General features: G+C 39.4%; 1 protein-coding gene across 1 annotated transcript in view; it reads left to right on the top strand.

Annotated features, from left to right (window-relative positions):
- Positions 1 to 16,626, top strand: part of LOC309475408 (complement receptor type 1-like) — a 179,455-nt gene that overhangs the window by 51,214 nt on the left and 111,615 nt on the right. Inside the window, exons 33-36 of the mRNA XM_082138169.1 lie at positions 9,021 to 9,197; positions 9,279 to 9,440; positions 9,574 to 9,753; positions 11,038 to 11,173. Coding sequence (XP_081994295.1) covers positions 9,021 to 9,197; positions 9,279 to 9,440; positions 9,574 to 9,753; positions 11,038 to 11,173 — 655 coding nt within the window. The remainder of the gene's footprint in view (positions 1 to 9,020; positions 9,198 to 9,278; positions 9,441 to 9,573; positions 9,754 to 11,037; positions 11,174 to 16,626) is intronic.

The raw sequence follows: 16,626 nt of genomic DNA, 5'->3' as shown, positions 1-16,626 counted from the left end.
TTTATTTATTATTATCACTTGTTATTATTCTCATTATTATTATAGAAATTATCAGAATTTTGATTTTACTTCATTCTGATTGGATGATTCTCCAAATGTAACAAAATAAAGACGCTACATTTTAAATATTTGTTTAAAAGTTTGAAAGTGTTGTGAATCTTCTTCAATCTCACTCATTTCCAATGCCCAACAGATTAATTCACCACAATATACTTTATGATTTGATTCAAGAAGAACATAAGTGAACAGTGTAAATATTGCTTGTGCACAGAGTGGTCCGGTGTAAGAAAACCCTTTCTTTGATTTTGATAAATGATTAACTTGTTGATCCCCAAGCAGACAAGAGTATCAGAGACAGACCAACAAAGATACCTGTGAAACTCCTTGGCTTCGTCTTTTGGTTGTTTTTCTTTAATTGTGGCCAATAAGGCAAGTTCTTTTTGTTGTTGTTATTTATTTGAATGTCTTTTTCATTTAGATTGAATTGATTTGAACATAATTGTTATATTATATGCTAGGGTGACCATATTTTAGTTTTCAGAAAACAGGACGGTGTAGCGTCTGGACCAATCAGACACACAAATTATTCATTTATTTAATGAATAATCTGTGTAAACTCACTCTCCCAAATAAGGCCTGTGAAACGTTCCCCAAATGAAGCTAACACACTGGCAGGACGCGGTGTCTTGTTACAGGACACACACTGAAACTGATTTTACGAGCGAAAGGAATGTCCTGAGAGCTGCGACTCTCACTTAAACTCTTGCAGAGGAAGAGAAATAAAAACCCTGTTAATCCTATATATATTCTATATATAACCACTTGATAAATGTGTAAACATGTATCTAATTTTTCCCATCTCATGATTTTCCCTTTTATGTGGCGTTTGTATTCTTGTAAACTCAATTGGGTTAATGTTTCAGACTTTGCATATTATGGTTAACCAACATTATATGTGCGGCATTTTTGGTCTCTATAAACTCCAATCTTCATCCCCGTTTTGTTAATTTACATTACATTCTGCTTACTTTGTGACGCATTAGTATTATAAGCATCTTAAAGATTCTTGTGTTAAACATCCAATCAAATTGCATGTTCAAAGGGACAATGGGTCGTAAAAATTTCCCTCCAAAGGGAAATCTTCTCATTGGCTCACACAGCTCCAGAGGTTGTGCCATCTTCACGCTTTAAAGTCACTGATCAGCTCTTAGCTCTCTCTTACTCCCTTTCTGAAATGCTGACGTGAAGATGATGCTGAACTAGAAGCCTCTAAGGACCCACCAAGCTTGTGCCAGGCTGCGGCCTTGTCTTTCCATTCACCAAAGATACTCTGACTACCACTGGTTCTCTCTCATCAAGACCACATCAGCAAAGATCAACTGGAGCCTCAACAAATTGCATCAGGACACTTTAATTCAAATGGGCGAGACATGCAAGTATCAAACTTAGTCTCATTATTTGATACATTAAGTATCCTTACCCCTTTAAAGAAGGGCGTGTTAGAACTAAACTGATGGTTTGCTCAAGGCTGTTGATCTGCTGACAAACAATGATTTCAAACAATGCTATAATTTCTTGCTTTCCTGTATTCTGCTTCAGCTCTCTTTCCCTTGGTAAACTGTATGCATGTATGTGTGTGTATGTTAGAGTAGTTTAAGTGTTTAGACTAGTTAATCAAATCTTGTTTATGTCACACGTAAAGTTGTCCTTGTCTCAAGCTCATAACTGGAGTCACTAATCATTTAGATCTTGGTTACTGCTCTTAGTAGTATTGTAAATTAAGAAAGACATTTCCCATGCCCCGGAAATGTACATTTCTTAGAGTTAATAAATAATTGATCCTGAGTGTTCATGGGACAAATAGGTTCATTGATTGTAATATTAATTTATGACAGTAAATTAATTATATTAACTAATCCAAATATTCATAATCAATTATAACCAGTTATTATTGATTATTAATATTTCATATAGAGCTAATTTGCTACATTATGGTGGAGGATGCGGGCATGATTAAACAAAGGTTATGAGCTTAAACCACTGTCAACCTAAAAGTGTGTATTTGATCATTCTAGTCAGAATAGGACACAACATGCGATACCGCATTAAGGTCGCTAGTTGCTGGCTTGTTTAAATGCGGATAAATTATGATTTGAATTGACGTCTCTACTGTAATTGAAAAAGTCTTAACACATTTAAGCATATTTTCAAATGGTATCAGTGTAAGGTTAATATGATTTTAGCGAAGAAACCCTAATTTCAGTATTAAAGCGTAAGTCTGTTTTGACGAAGGAATCTCAGCTCAGCGGCATATAAACTGTACCAGAATTGATTATTCTGCTTTGGTTAAAGAATTACAAATGCAGTATTGCTTAACCTGTTTCTGATGAAGGAATCTCAGTACAGTGTTATATAAATGTAAATATGGGCGATGCTCCCCTTTTTACAGTGTAGAAGCCTTACAAATTATAGTTAGATTGATGTCATTCATCTAAACTTTATCCGTGCATTTAAAAAGCATAGCTACCTGGTGATCAAAACTGTGTCTCACTCACTGAAACTCTGAAGTGCATTGGTTCCCATGACAACGACTTGTCACAGGAAGTGCTAACTCTAGATAGCACATGTGTTACCTTCTGACGCCATTTTGTAAACAAACAGCCGAAGTGGCTAAGCCAACCCAACCTAGCAGCGCTTCAGCTTAGGCTAAGCTAACTAATAACTTCAACAGTTAGTTGTTAGCATCATTTACATGAAGCCTTTAACTATACAGCTTGTGTGTATGCAGTGTGAAGTGATCTAAACCATTTTCCTTTAACCCCATTTCTGGTTTCTGAATTCTTACTTTCTCTTTCCTTAACTTTAATTCTTCTCATCTAATTTCACCTGCACTTTTCAGGTGCATTCCTTACTGAACGCTGTTCAGCTAAATTTACAGTTACTTTGTTAATTAAATCTAAACTTAATTACATGTAAACTGTTTAGCTAGAGAAGAATTTTTATAGTTATTCGGAACTTTCAATGGCACGTTGACTAAACTTTATGGAGGGACAAACACATGGTATGGTCTTGAACACGCAGCAGCTGTGACCAACTATAGAATGATGTCCAAAGCAAATCTAATGGTTGATCATAAGTGCAATTGATTATTCCCAATACTAGATCATTCAGCTGTTTTTATCACTTTAAATCTTTTTATTAAATTTAATCATAATAGAAGTCAGCAATTATTTTATTTTTATTTAACCCTCTTGTTCTAGTGTGGTTTTATTTCCCCATAAAACTGCAAAAGTAACTAGACCACTTTCCTTCTTGATTTGTTTATTTTCAACAGTTGCTTCAATTTTATGAGCCAGCTACACAAGTAATCTAGACGATTGCTATGGCATAATTTTGAGTACCACTAATAAACACAATCTAATCGGAAAGCTCTCCTTTTCCTCTTTCTTTCTCTTCTTCATTTGTTCAGAGATCAAGCCTGTTGTATGCTATCAGTAAGTTCTGAGAAATAATTTGACCATAAGAACCATCTTAAGTCATTTATTAAATCTAGGCTTACGCTCTTCTAGCAAAGCCTTTAGATCCACACAAATCTGAGCATCCTGCTATTTGCAGCTAAGATAGTAATAATCAGGTACACATTTCACTTGCTAACCACACCTGGCAAAACCTAGCTGTACATTATACACCTAGCTGTCTCACTTTGCCTTTAGCTCCAAATTCTGTTTGATCTTGCATTAGTCTCTTGCCCTTACTCTCACCACAAGTGTGCCCGAATGTTGCAGATGCTCAGCCTAACTGCCCAGATGGCAGACCAAAAGGACTGGCTAGGTGTTTTGAAGAACATCCTTTTACCCACGGCTGCTGACGACCTTCAGCACAAGAGCCAAATGCAACTGGATAACAAAGGGAAGACAACTAATGAAAGATGACTCAAACCAGAGGTATGACCACAAATATCTGACTGAGGTTATCTTCCTGGCCCACAACCTCACAGGTTTGAAACAGGAGGTAAACAACCTCAAACTCCAGATCACAGAGTCCCAAAAGGAGCTGACACATGCTAAAAGCCGCATAGACCAGCTAGAGATGGAGGCTCAGGACAGACACAAGGACCCTGGCAGAAGAGAGACACAGGAGGAAATCCACAGTCTTCAAACCGCACTGACAACTGCTAAACAACAAGAGCAGTTTGAAAAGACAGCCAGAGAGGACCTGGAAAAGGAACTCTTTCACACAGAGTCACTGTTAAAAGCAGCAAATTCTGAAATCTTGGAAAAAGATGCCAGAATCGTGGCCTGTGAAGGTCAACTGAAGGTGTCCAGAGCTGAAATTGAGGCACTGACCCAGCAGCTGGACAACACCAAAGATGAACTTGACATGGTCCAACGAGAACTGAGACACTCTTACCTGCTGCAAAAAGAACCACAGCAGGAGAGACATCTCACTCCCCCACTTGCAATCAGCAGAGAAACCTCCCCCAGCCAAGCACAGAGTTACCAAGGGGGGAGACAAACCCCTCTGCTTAACATGTCATCGGACAATTTCCTTAAAGCTTCTGCAGCCGCAGAAGGAAAAGGACTGATTCAAACGAATCCCGAAACGACACATGTAGTGACACTCAAAGACCTCATCCGAATGGCCAGACAGATCTCTGCATTTACACCAGAGCTTGCAGGAGACGTCCACGCTTACCTGCGAGACATTGACTTTCACCTGCAGTCTTTGATGAGTGTGCACCATCAAGATAGACTCTATCTTATCTGGATAACATCCAGCCCAGAGGTGCAACGGTTTCTGGCTCGGCAGCCAGAAAACATCCAGTCTAACTACCAGCAGCTGAAACAAGCCATCATAAAGGAGTTCTCAGAGTTTGAAAACGGACTGATCGCTGCCCTAGATACCAAACAGGGTCGGCATGAAACTCCCTATGTTTACTATCACAGACTCAGACGAGCTTACTTCGGAGCTCGCAACGAATCTGGGATGGAGGAGGACACCAGCTTCAAGAGCCTTTTCCTCCGAAACCTCCATCCTATCGTAAGTCATCATTTAGGCATCATGGCCTGCGCCAACACAATGCCTATCCACCAACTGCGTGACCTGACACAGAAGGCCTTTAACAAACACAAGGCCTCCTCAAAAAGGGTTTGTAAGATCCCAGCGATTCTGAACGGCAAAATCCAGAATCCAAAGCTGGCACCAGAAGGCACCCAGCATTTCCACAATGCAAGAGCCTTTAACAAAAAGCTAGCCAGCAGAGGGCAAAACCATCACCATGGCCATAGATCTAGACTCAAGACCAATCGCTGGGAGGAGCCATGGAAAAGAACATTCTCACCCAGCAAACACCACAGGACGTCCCACAGCAGTCTTCAACAACAACATCCTCCTCCACACCTTTCACACAGGTGCCAAACAGAGGCTGCACAAAGACAGCTGGACACGCCTGCTTCTGAGTTACAAGAGCTGCTAGCACTAGCAAAAGAGCTCCTTGATCAGAACTCCCCTGAGGAGTACTGGGAAGAACGAACCTCTGACTCTTGCCCAACACAGCTCGGGCAAGCTTGAGTCAGCACTGCAGCCAGAGCAGAGTAACACTGCAGACTTCAGACTCCTGGTCCCTGGGTGCAGAACAAAGGGCTAATGACCACCTGCTGCCCTTTTGCTACCAACACTAGGTCAGTCTGAAACTCTCTTCACACTACACAATACCCATAACCACTCCCTGCAGTCACAAGCAACCACCTGCCTCAAAGGACAGGTGACACACTTTCAAGGCACCTGCTGCCTCGGCACCTGCTGCAGAGACCTGGACTTACTGTCTACATCACCCGATGGAACGACCACCGCTCCAGGAAACACAAACAACCAGAGGCCACCATGGCCTTCCAGCCTTGTATGACAGAGGTGTGTCTGATCTTTCTGCACTTCCAACGTCGTTCGTGGTTGTCCTTGAGAGGGACAACAACGATCGAAAGGGGGGAATATGTAGCGTCTGGACCAATCAGACACACAAATTATTCATTTATTTAATGAATAATCTGTGTAAACTCACTCTCCCAAATAAGGCCTGTGAAACGTTCCCCAAATGAAGCTAACACACTGGCAGGACGCAGTGTCTTGTTACAGGACACACACTGAAACTGATTTTACGAGCGAAAGGAATGTCCTGAGGGCGGCGACTCTCACTTAAACTCTTGCTGAGGAAGATAAATAAAAACCCTGTTAATCCTATATATATTCTATATATAACCACTTGATAAATGTGTAAACATGTATCTAATTTTTCCCATCTCATGATTTTCCCTTTTATGTGGCGTTTGTATTCTTGTAAACTCAATTGGGTTAATGTTTCAGACTTTGCATATTATGGTTAACCAACATTATATGTGCGGCATTTTTGGTCTCTATAAACTCCAATCTTCATCCCCGTTTTGTTAATTTGCATTACATTCTGCTAACTTTGTGACACATTAGTATTATAAGCATCTTAAAGATTCTTGTGTTAAACATCCAATCAAATTGCATGTTCAAAGGGACAATGGGTCGTAAAAATTTCCCTCCAAAGGGAAATCTTCTCATTGGCTCACACAGCTCCAGAGGTTGTGCCATCTTCACGCTTTAAAGTCACTGATCAGCTCTTAGCTCTCTCTTACTCCCTTTCTGAAATGCTGACGTGAAGATGATGCTGAACTAGAAGCCTCTAAGGACCCACCAAGCTTGTGCCAGGCTGCGGCCTTGTCTTTCCATTCACCAAAGATACTCTGACTACCACTGGTTCTCTCTCATCAAGACCACATCAGCAAAGATCAACTGGAGCCTCAACAAATTGCATCAGGACACTTTAATTCAAATGGGCGAGACATGCAAGTATCAAACTTAGTCTCATTATTTGATACATTAAGTATCCTTACCCCTTTAAAGAAGGGCGTGTTAGAACTAAACTGATGGTTTGCTCAAGGCTGTTGATCTGCTGACAAACAATGATTTCAAACAATGCTATAATTTCTTGCTTTCCTGTATTCTGCTTCAGCTCTCTTTCCCTTGGTAAACTGTATGCATGTATGTGTGTGTATGTTAGAGTAGTTTAAGTGTTTAGACTAGTTAATCAAATCTTGTTTATGTCACACGTAAAGTTGTCCTTGTCTCAAGCTCATAACTGGAGTCACTAATCATTTAGATCTTGGTTACTGCTCTTAGTAGTATTGTAAATTAAGAAAGACATTTCCCATGCCCCGGAAATGTACATTTCTTAGAGTTAATAAACAATTGATCCTGAGTGTTCATGGGACAAATAGGTTCATTGATTGTAATATTAATTTATGACAGTAAATTAATTATATTAACTAATCCAAATATTCATAATCAATTATAACCAGTTATTATTGATTATTAATATTTCATATAGAGCTAATTTGCTACAACGGGGGCGTGGTTTGGGAGGCGTGGTTAAGGGTTGGGGGCGTGGTTGGGGTGAATGCATCAAAAAATACTTGACAAATGCATTCACAACCTTGCAACTATGTTATTGTACTTTAATACATAAAGTAGCCTAATACATCCTTTCCATTCAATGTTTGGCCCGCAACAATAGAATAGCCTACTATTAAAAAAAAAGTTTAGCTTTTAACACCTTTTACATGACACTATTTCTTTTCATGGCCATAGCATAGCTTAAAAATCTACCACTAAAATAAAAAATCTACTACACTATTTCAGTAAAAAAACAATTTCAATCCTCCTGATGTTCTCTTGTAGCCTTTACTTTCTTTATGTGGGCTTCTACTTCGCTAGCACCTTTATTTGACACTGACAAGTACGTTCCAGCTTTGCAGTTCATGCATTCTGCTTTACACGGATCCCGACCGAAACGGAAAAAAACAGGAATTTTCTCTGTAAATTATCTGTGAATTTACATTTGGGCTTTTTTTTTTTTTTTTTTTTTTTACGCTGTTAGCTACTTACATCTTATCTCGCACTTGACCATAAACTGAAGCATCGACCGTCGAGTCCTGGTCGAGTCACGCTGCTAAAATTGAAATTCTGTGTCTGTGAACGTAAAGTCCGCCTACTTTGATTTGATTGGTCATTTCAAATATTCTGACATTGAGGAGCAGTGTGACAGACCAATGAGGCTGAGATGAACACACACACACAAACACACAGTGGCTTCTGTATTCTGACGTGCTCTCTGCTTTCCGCTGCGGATTGAGGAACGCACTGATTATAACAAGACGGGGCGAAGCCGGTTTCATATGTTTTGTGTGCAAAGGCAAGCATGTATTTAAAGTACACGCTTAATGGCCCAATGAAAAATAATGAAAACCAGGACATTTTCATCACTTTATAAAAAACAGACAGGACGGCCAGGACAGGACCTGAAAACAGGACATGTCCTGGGAAAACAGGACGATTGGTCACCCTATTATATGCACTTCCCAAAACATTTAACTGTATATCTAGAGAGTGTTGACTAGTTGTGCAAGTACTTCAGTGTTTAATGTGTTGTTGTGTGGCGTTTGTGCTTCTCAGAATGTCTTTGAGAAAACATTAAATATGGAAACTTAGAACCAGTTTACAAATCTTCATACGCTGATGGTGAAACAGTGATAGTGAACTGCATGACAGGTCATATCAGATTATATTGTACTTGTGTAACTGGTCCTATTCGACTGGCTCCTTGCTGGATTCGAGCCGGGGACTCCGGCGTGGGAGACGGACACACTAACAAGGACTCTAAAGACCACAGCCTCTAGTGTTAATTGCTAGTGCATCTCTTGAGGCCAGGGGAGTGAGGTTTACACGCACAGCTCTTACTGTCCTACGACAGTTACACTTGTAAAGAATGTAAAAAAATTGTGTTCACAGTTTTGTTTTTGTCTTTGAATTTCTCTCAGTCATACTGCCTTTATCTTGAATTTTTTTCAATATCTAATCAAATCATTATACATCTGCATAATGACGACTCAAAACATATGAGATCAGAATTTTTATGTTTTTAAACTGTTTTCTCGTAGCAAAGCAGAGATCGTGTCGTGATATATCTGTGGAAAACGGGTTGATATTCAGCCATCCCTCCAATGAGGAAGAAATCTTTTACACCTGCAACACGGGTTATAAACCCTTCACTGGGACCTGGTGGGATTCAGTGACATGCAGCAAAGGCTCTTGGTCTGAAGAACCTCGGTGCATCCGTGAGTTTTATTATTGTCAGTCTCAGGTGTTAGATGAATGATAGTGTACTGAAATGTGCTTCCTGTTTTCTGTCTTTACAGGGGAGGAAGAATGTGGTGCTTTTCCCAGTGTTCACCATGGAAAACTAAAGCAAAGCCCTCGTGATCGAGGAACTGCTGAAGTGGAATGTGATCCAGGGTTCATAGCAACTCAACGCTTCATAACATGTGTCAGAGGTACATGGGAGAAACCAGTGTGTGAGGGTGAGCTTCTCAAACTCTTATTGCATGTTTGTGGAGCAGCGACAGCATATAGTGGAAAATAGACACTATTTATTGACAATGTTAATCTCAGTCTTACTGGATTTCATGAATTTCCATTAACATTTTTCTTTAGTGGACGTCAGATGTAACATTCCTCCAAAGGTGGAATATGCATTCATAACATCTAAACCTGAAGAATTTTATGCACATGGATCTAGTGTAACATATGTATGTCGAAGCTCATTGTTAATGAATGGGAAGAGTACAGTTTTCTGCCGCAATGGAACTTGGGAAGAAACACCAACATGTGAAGGTAAGGTTTGATTGGTTATGAACTGTCTAATAAAAGGTAACTTTAATAATATAACTACGATAAAAGGTATTTGAATATCAAGAGGAATAACATCAATGTAAAGTGCCGGAGAAAGCAGGCGGAAGCGAGGATCTAAACGTACCCATACATGAACAACAACTGACAAAGTAACAAGTGAAACACAAGGGCTATAAATACACAGGGACCAACAAGCTAAACAAGATAACAAGGGGGTGTGGCTAATTAGAAACACCTGGGGATACTAATAAACTAGAAAAACTACAAAGGACTACAAAACATGACAGAACAGGAAATAACTAAAGTCCACACAAGACGAGGGAAACACAAGACAGGAATCATTACAAGCAAGTCCCCAGATAAGTTTGTCATACTGACGACAATAATTATAAAATAAATCAAAAACCCTGTGAAATCATAATTTGAGTGTTCGTAATTTTTGTCCATCTGCACTAGATTAATATGTTATTGTAATAATAAACATTATCAGCTTGCTGGTATACTGTATGCTGGATGACTCCAATCAAATCAAAGCTCTCTAGAATCAAAATAAAATGAGTGTTTTAGTGCCATTGTGCTATACTCCTTTCTTGTAAAAAAGTTCTAATCTGAGAAAAAGGATTGAGTGATTTAAAAATGGTCACAATATTCCTCAGTGAAATCGCAAAACCAAATTATGTTAGCAACTCTTTAAATAAAGTAGTAGGGACACTAAGTATAATGTACACACCTGAGTGCATATGAAGCTATTAATGAGGACATTTTTAAATAATCTATAATGACTCCACATATAGTTTTTCTTGAGAAATGTTGGACACATGAGAAAGATGTGTACAAAAATAAAGAAATTCTAGTGCACTGAGCCATATAATGAAATTCCAGTAGATGGATCTGTGAAAATGGAAAATGGAGTGGAATGTTTTTCTGCACAAAAGAGTTACTTAAAATATTATGAATCTAGAATCACATTTACTTACATAATGGGTAAAAAATTACTAGATCCATGATGAACAACAGCTGAGAATGTAATTTGTTTTATTTATGTATTTGTATCACAAATCTCACACGAGCTAACACACCTTAGGGTGTTATATAAAAAAAATTCATGAGGTTGTTTTTACTCAAGTTTTCTTGGCTGTGATGCGGCTTGTGCAGTATCATATGTTAAAAATGTAATTGTTATGCTAAACCACTACTCATTGCAAGTTAGGGCCACATAAAGCTTCTCTGTGGAAAAGTATGTGATCAAATGTCTGCTTTCTCTAGAGGCAACGTGTTCTCTAAGCACAACAGTGGAAGACTTAAAAATGAAGCGATTCCCTGATATTGAGGGTTCAGTCAAACCGGGACACAAGTTAATATTTTCATGCAATGGACAAGGGCTGATATTAAGTCAAGTCAAGTCAAGTCAAGTTTATTTGTATAGCGCTTTTCACAATACAGATTGTATCAAAGCAGCTTCACAGTAAATTAAAATAATACAACAAAGTTTGTTTCAAGAGGAATTTATTGATTGATAAAATTAAATTAAATATCCCCAAAATATCCCCAACTGAGCAAGCCAAAGGCAACAGTGGCAAGGAACCGAAAAACTCCATCAAGTCAAGTCAAGTCAAGTCAAGTTTATTTGTATAGCGCTTTTCACAATACAGATTGCATCAAAGCAGCTTCACAGTATTAAATTAAAATAATACAACAAAGTTTGTTTCAAGAGGAATTTATTGATTGATAAAATTAAATTAAATATCCCCAAAATATCCCCAACTGAGCAAGCCAAAGGCAACAGTGGCAAGGAACCGAAAAACTCCATCAAGTGACCTAATGGTGTCCTAAAACTCCATCAGGTGCCTTAATGGAGAAAAAAAAAAACCTTGGGAGAACCCAGGCTCAGTCGGGGGCCAGTTCTCCTCTGGCATTGGATAGAGGCCGGATTGTAGTTTGAACTGTAGGATTATATGAATGCCTGGCTGAAGAGATGCGACTTTAATCTAGTTTTAAACTGGGAGAGCGAGTCTGAGCAACGAACAGTATCAGGAAGACTATTCCAGAGTTTTGGAGCCAAATGTGAAAATGCTCTCCCTCCTTTGGTGGTTCTGGATATCCTAGGTATGACCAAAAGCCTTGAATTTAGTGATCTCAAAGAGCGCGATGGATTATAGGGCGATAGAAGATCCGTTAAATAGACTGGAGCTAAGCCGTTTAGGGCTTTATAAGTCAGTAGCAATACCTTGTAATTAATACGGAACTTTATAGGTAACCAATGCAGTGATGATAAAATCGGTGTTATATGATCATATTTTCTTGATCTCGTAAGAACTCTAGCGGCGGCATTTTGGACTAACTGTAGCTTGTTTATTGAGGATGCAGGACAACCAGCTAATAAAGCATTACAGTAATCCAGTCTCGAGGTCATGAATGCATGAACTAACTTTTCTGCATCAGAAACTGATAGCATATTACGTAGCTTAGCAATGTTTCTAAGGTGGAAAAAGGCTGTTTTTGTAACATAAGAAATATGATTTTCAAAAGACAGGTTGCAATCGAGTATAACACCCAGGTCTTTTACTGTAGAGGATAAAGTAACAGGACATCCTATGATGTTAAAGTTGTATTGTGCGAGGTTTTGTGGGCGGTTTTTTGAACCGATAAGTATTACCTCTGTCTTGTCTGGATTTAATAAAAGAAAATTACGCGTCATCCAATCTTTTATATCTTTAACACACTCTGTCAATTTGGAAAATGTAGCGTTTTCATCCGGCCGTGATGAAATATATATTTGAGTGTCATCAGCATAACAATGGAAACTAATTCCATGTTTCCTTATAATATTTCCAAGTGGCATCATATATATTGAAAATAACAGGGGGCCTAATACAGATCCCTGCGGCACTCCATAGTTTACTGGAGTTATGATCGATTTTTCCCCATTTAAATAGACAAAATGGTAGCGGTCAGATAGGTATGATTTGAACCAGCTTAGTGCTTGTCCTTGAACACCAGTATAATTTTGTAGTCGATCTAAGAGTATTGTGTGATCTATAGTATCGAACGCAGCACTAAGATCAAGTAAAACTAGTATTGAGATACAGCCTTGGTCAGAAGCTAAAAGTAAATCATTTGTGATTTTAACGAGCGCAGTTTCAGTGCTATGATGCGGTCTGAATCCAGACTGAAACTTTTCATAGATATCATTTTGTTGCAAGAAAGAGCCCAGTTGAGCGGACACCACTTTTTCTAATATTTTAGACATAAATAAGATTTGAAATGGGTCTATAATTTGCTAGATTATTATGATCTAATTGTGGTTTCTTAATGAGAGGTTTTATAACTGCCAGTTTAAATGTTCTTGGAACATGACCTAAAGATAAAGACGAGTTAATAATATTGAGGAGAGGCTCTTCCACTACAGATAACACTTCTTTCAGTAGTTTAGTTGGTATAGGATCTAATAAACATGTTGTTGTTTTAGATGAAGTGATAAGTTTATTTAACTCTTTTTGTTCTATAGTTGTAAAGCACTGTAATTGTTCTTTCGGGGTGATAATTGAAGCTGAATTGTAAGGCGCGATTGAAGATTGAACGTTTATAATTGTGGTTCTGATGCTTTCTATTTTCTCAGTGAAGTAGTTCATGAAATCATTACTACTGAACTGTAACGGGATATTTTGTTCGGGTGACGTCTGTTTATTTGTTAGTCTAGCCACGGTGTTAAATAGAAACCTTGGATTGTTTTGGTTGTTTTCTATTAGTTTGCGGAGGTGCTCAGCCCTGGCAGCTTTTAGGGCCTTTTTATAACGTGACATACTGTCTTTCCACGCGATTCTAAAGACCTCTAAATTAGTTTGTTTCCATTTACGCTCTAAAATACGGGTTTCTCTCTTTAAAACATGCGTAGTATTGTTATACCATGGTGCTTTATTTTTCTCTCTGGCCTTTTTTAATTTAATAGGTGCAACCACATCCAATGTTCTAGAGAGAATGGTGCTCATAGTGCTAGTTAGTTCTTCTAGTTCATCTGTTTGTTTGGGTTCAGGCAGCAGCTGAGACAGATTAGATAAGCAATTTGAGAAATTATCTATGGTGGATGGGAGGATTGTTCTGCCTGGTTGATAACGCGACGCCGCATGACATATTACAGCAGTACGTAATATGCAAGTTACCATGTAGTGATCAGTGACTTCATCACTTTGTGGAATGATATCTATATCGGTTGGATCGGTTCCGTGTGATATAATTAAATCGAGTGTATGATTAAGACGATGAGTTGGTCCGGTGACGTTTTGCTTGACCCCAAATGAATTTAATAAATCTGTAAACGCAGCTCCTAACGCATCATTTGGATTATCTACGTGTATGTTAAAATCTCCAACAATTAATGCTTTATCGACATTGACTAATAGGTCTGAGAGAAAATCTGCAAACTCTTTTAGGAAAGCAGCGTAAGGCCCTGGCGGTCTATATACGGTAGCCAAGGCTAGAGATAATAGGGATGTTTTTCTAACATCTAAGAGCGTAACATTTAGTACAAGTACTTCAAATGAAATAAACTTATAACCCGTTTTCTGAGAAACATTTAGAATATCTTTATAAATGGTTGCAACACCTCCGCCACGGCCAATCAGACGGGGCTCATGCTTATAACAGTATCCAGGAGGAGTAGACTCATTAATACCGAAATAATCATTTGGTTTAAGCCAGGTTTCAGTAAGGCAAAGTACATCGAAGCTATTATCTGTGACTATTTCATTTACAATAACTGCCTTAGGTGTGAGTGATCTAATGTTTAGAAGACCTAGCTTTAGAAATAGTTTTTGTTTACTAATAGCAACATTTTCTGTTTTAATAACAATTAGATTTTTCCTAGATCCTGCATTAGATTTATTATTTGATCTCACTAAACGAGGAATAGACACGGTTTCTATGCAATGTTCTACACTAGTATTTATATCAGTTGAATTGGTGCAGCAGAGACTATGATTTGGACTTTTGGTTACTAGTCAAAGGGTATTTAACATTTTGGAGATGTTATCTGACAGAAGATCCGCTCCGAATCTGCTTGGGTGTAAGCCATCAGCACGGAAAAGCCTAGGACGCTCCCAAAACAGATTCCAATTATTTACAAAGAGCAGTTTCTGCTCATTGCACCATGACATTAACCATTCATTTAGCGCAAATAATCTGCTGAATTTTTCATGCCCTAGTCGGTACGTGGGAAGCGGTCCTGACACAATGATCGTTGTTTCAGGCGATGTGCTGCGTACCGTATCGATTAGATTCCTGAAGTCTTTCTTCAGAATCTCCGTCTGGCGCAGCCTGATGTCGTTCACTCCCGCGTGCAGGACCACAGTTCCGACGCGCTCGTCACCGTTCAGGATCTCGGGAACGCGAGCAGCGATTTCAGAAACACGAGCACCAGGGAAGCAGTGACTTTGCACCTTACTTGTACCTAACGTAGCGTGTACGTGCCGAACGATGGAATCGCCGATGATCACAGCATCGCGTTCTGTTTCGCGTAGAGGGGAGAAGCGGTTTTGTGTCGATAACTCGAAAACCGGGAGGGTCGGAGAAAGTCTTGGTCTAAACCTGACTCGCGTCTTCCGCTGCGGAACCACCCAGGCTTCGTGGTGGCGTGTTGGAGCCGGAGTGAACGAGACCATGGCTGATTGCGACCGATGCTGAGGAACGCACGGAGTAGACGCGGTCGGAGTCAGCGGGTTAGTAACGTTAAACACTGATTTGTGTGCGTCGGCGCGTGATGTTTCAAGAGCCAAACACCGGTCTCTCAGCTCGGCCTGTCTCAATAAAAGGTTGTGGATCTGTTTCTCAACAGCTTCCAGCTCAGACTGCAGTGCGTGAAGCTCAAATGTGTCCTCACCTGCACCAAGCGGTAGACTACTTACATCTGATATATTCGCCATTTTAACAGATGGACAGTGAGTTAGCAACGAAGCTACCAGTGATGCTATCAATATTAATACTAATTTATATTATAAGTTTGTTTGTAAATGAGTGTGGAGAAGACGCGTTCAGCCGTGATCCACGGACGTAACCTTTAAGAGTATGCAGCGTTGGATCACTAATAGGCTTGAGACGCGTCTGCTCAACAGTCCGCGTTGTAACTATGAGGTTTTTTAGTGGTAGGGGTGTAGAGTAGACGCACGATAGGCGAAAAAAAAGTGTTTGTTTATAAGTGAGTGTGGAGAAGACTCGTTCAGCCGTGATCCACGGACGTAACCTTTAAGAGTATGCAGCGTTGGATCACTAATAGGCTTGAGACGCGTCTGCTCAACAGTCCGCGTTGTAACAATGAGGTTTGAGCAGTAGTGCTTCTCAGTGAGGAAGAGTAGAAAATGTTCGTTGTAAGCGGGTTTAAAGAGAAAAATCAAGAATTATAAATCAAATCGATAGAGCTCCAAAAACAACAACGCATTCAGACGCAACGCATGATAATGACAGGACAAGACATTATTCACCGTGTTTGTTGAGTGTTTCTTATTCACCTGAGCTTTTATGAACTCAAAGGCGCGAGAGAAAATAAATAAATAAAAATAGCTGAGCGCAAGGGTGGCGCGTTAACAGGCTAGCGAATTACTAGCGTGTTATGCGTCAGGGTTGGGTAAGCTGTATTTAGTAGTAATATAAACAACTAGAAATTGTAGTAAATGATGGTTCAAAACAAGGAAATACGAGGCTAAGACGGAGCTTACAGCTCCGAAGCAAACACACTCACAGCAGGCAGCGAGAAAAATCAAGAATTATAAATCAAATCGATAGAGCTCCAAAAACAACAACGCATTCAGACGCGACGCATGATAATAACAGGACAAGACATTACTCACCGTGTTTGTTGAGTGA

The sequence above is a fragment of the Leuciscus leuciscus genome, assembly GCF_965113295.1.
Source record: "Leuciscus leuciscus genome assembly, chromosome: 15".
NCBI classification, from domain to species: Eukaryota; Metazoa; Chordata; class Actinopteri; order Cypriniformes; family Leuciscidae; genus Leuciscus; species Leuciscus leuciscus.
This window is presented reverse-complemented; position numbering and strand designations above follow the sequence as displayed.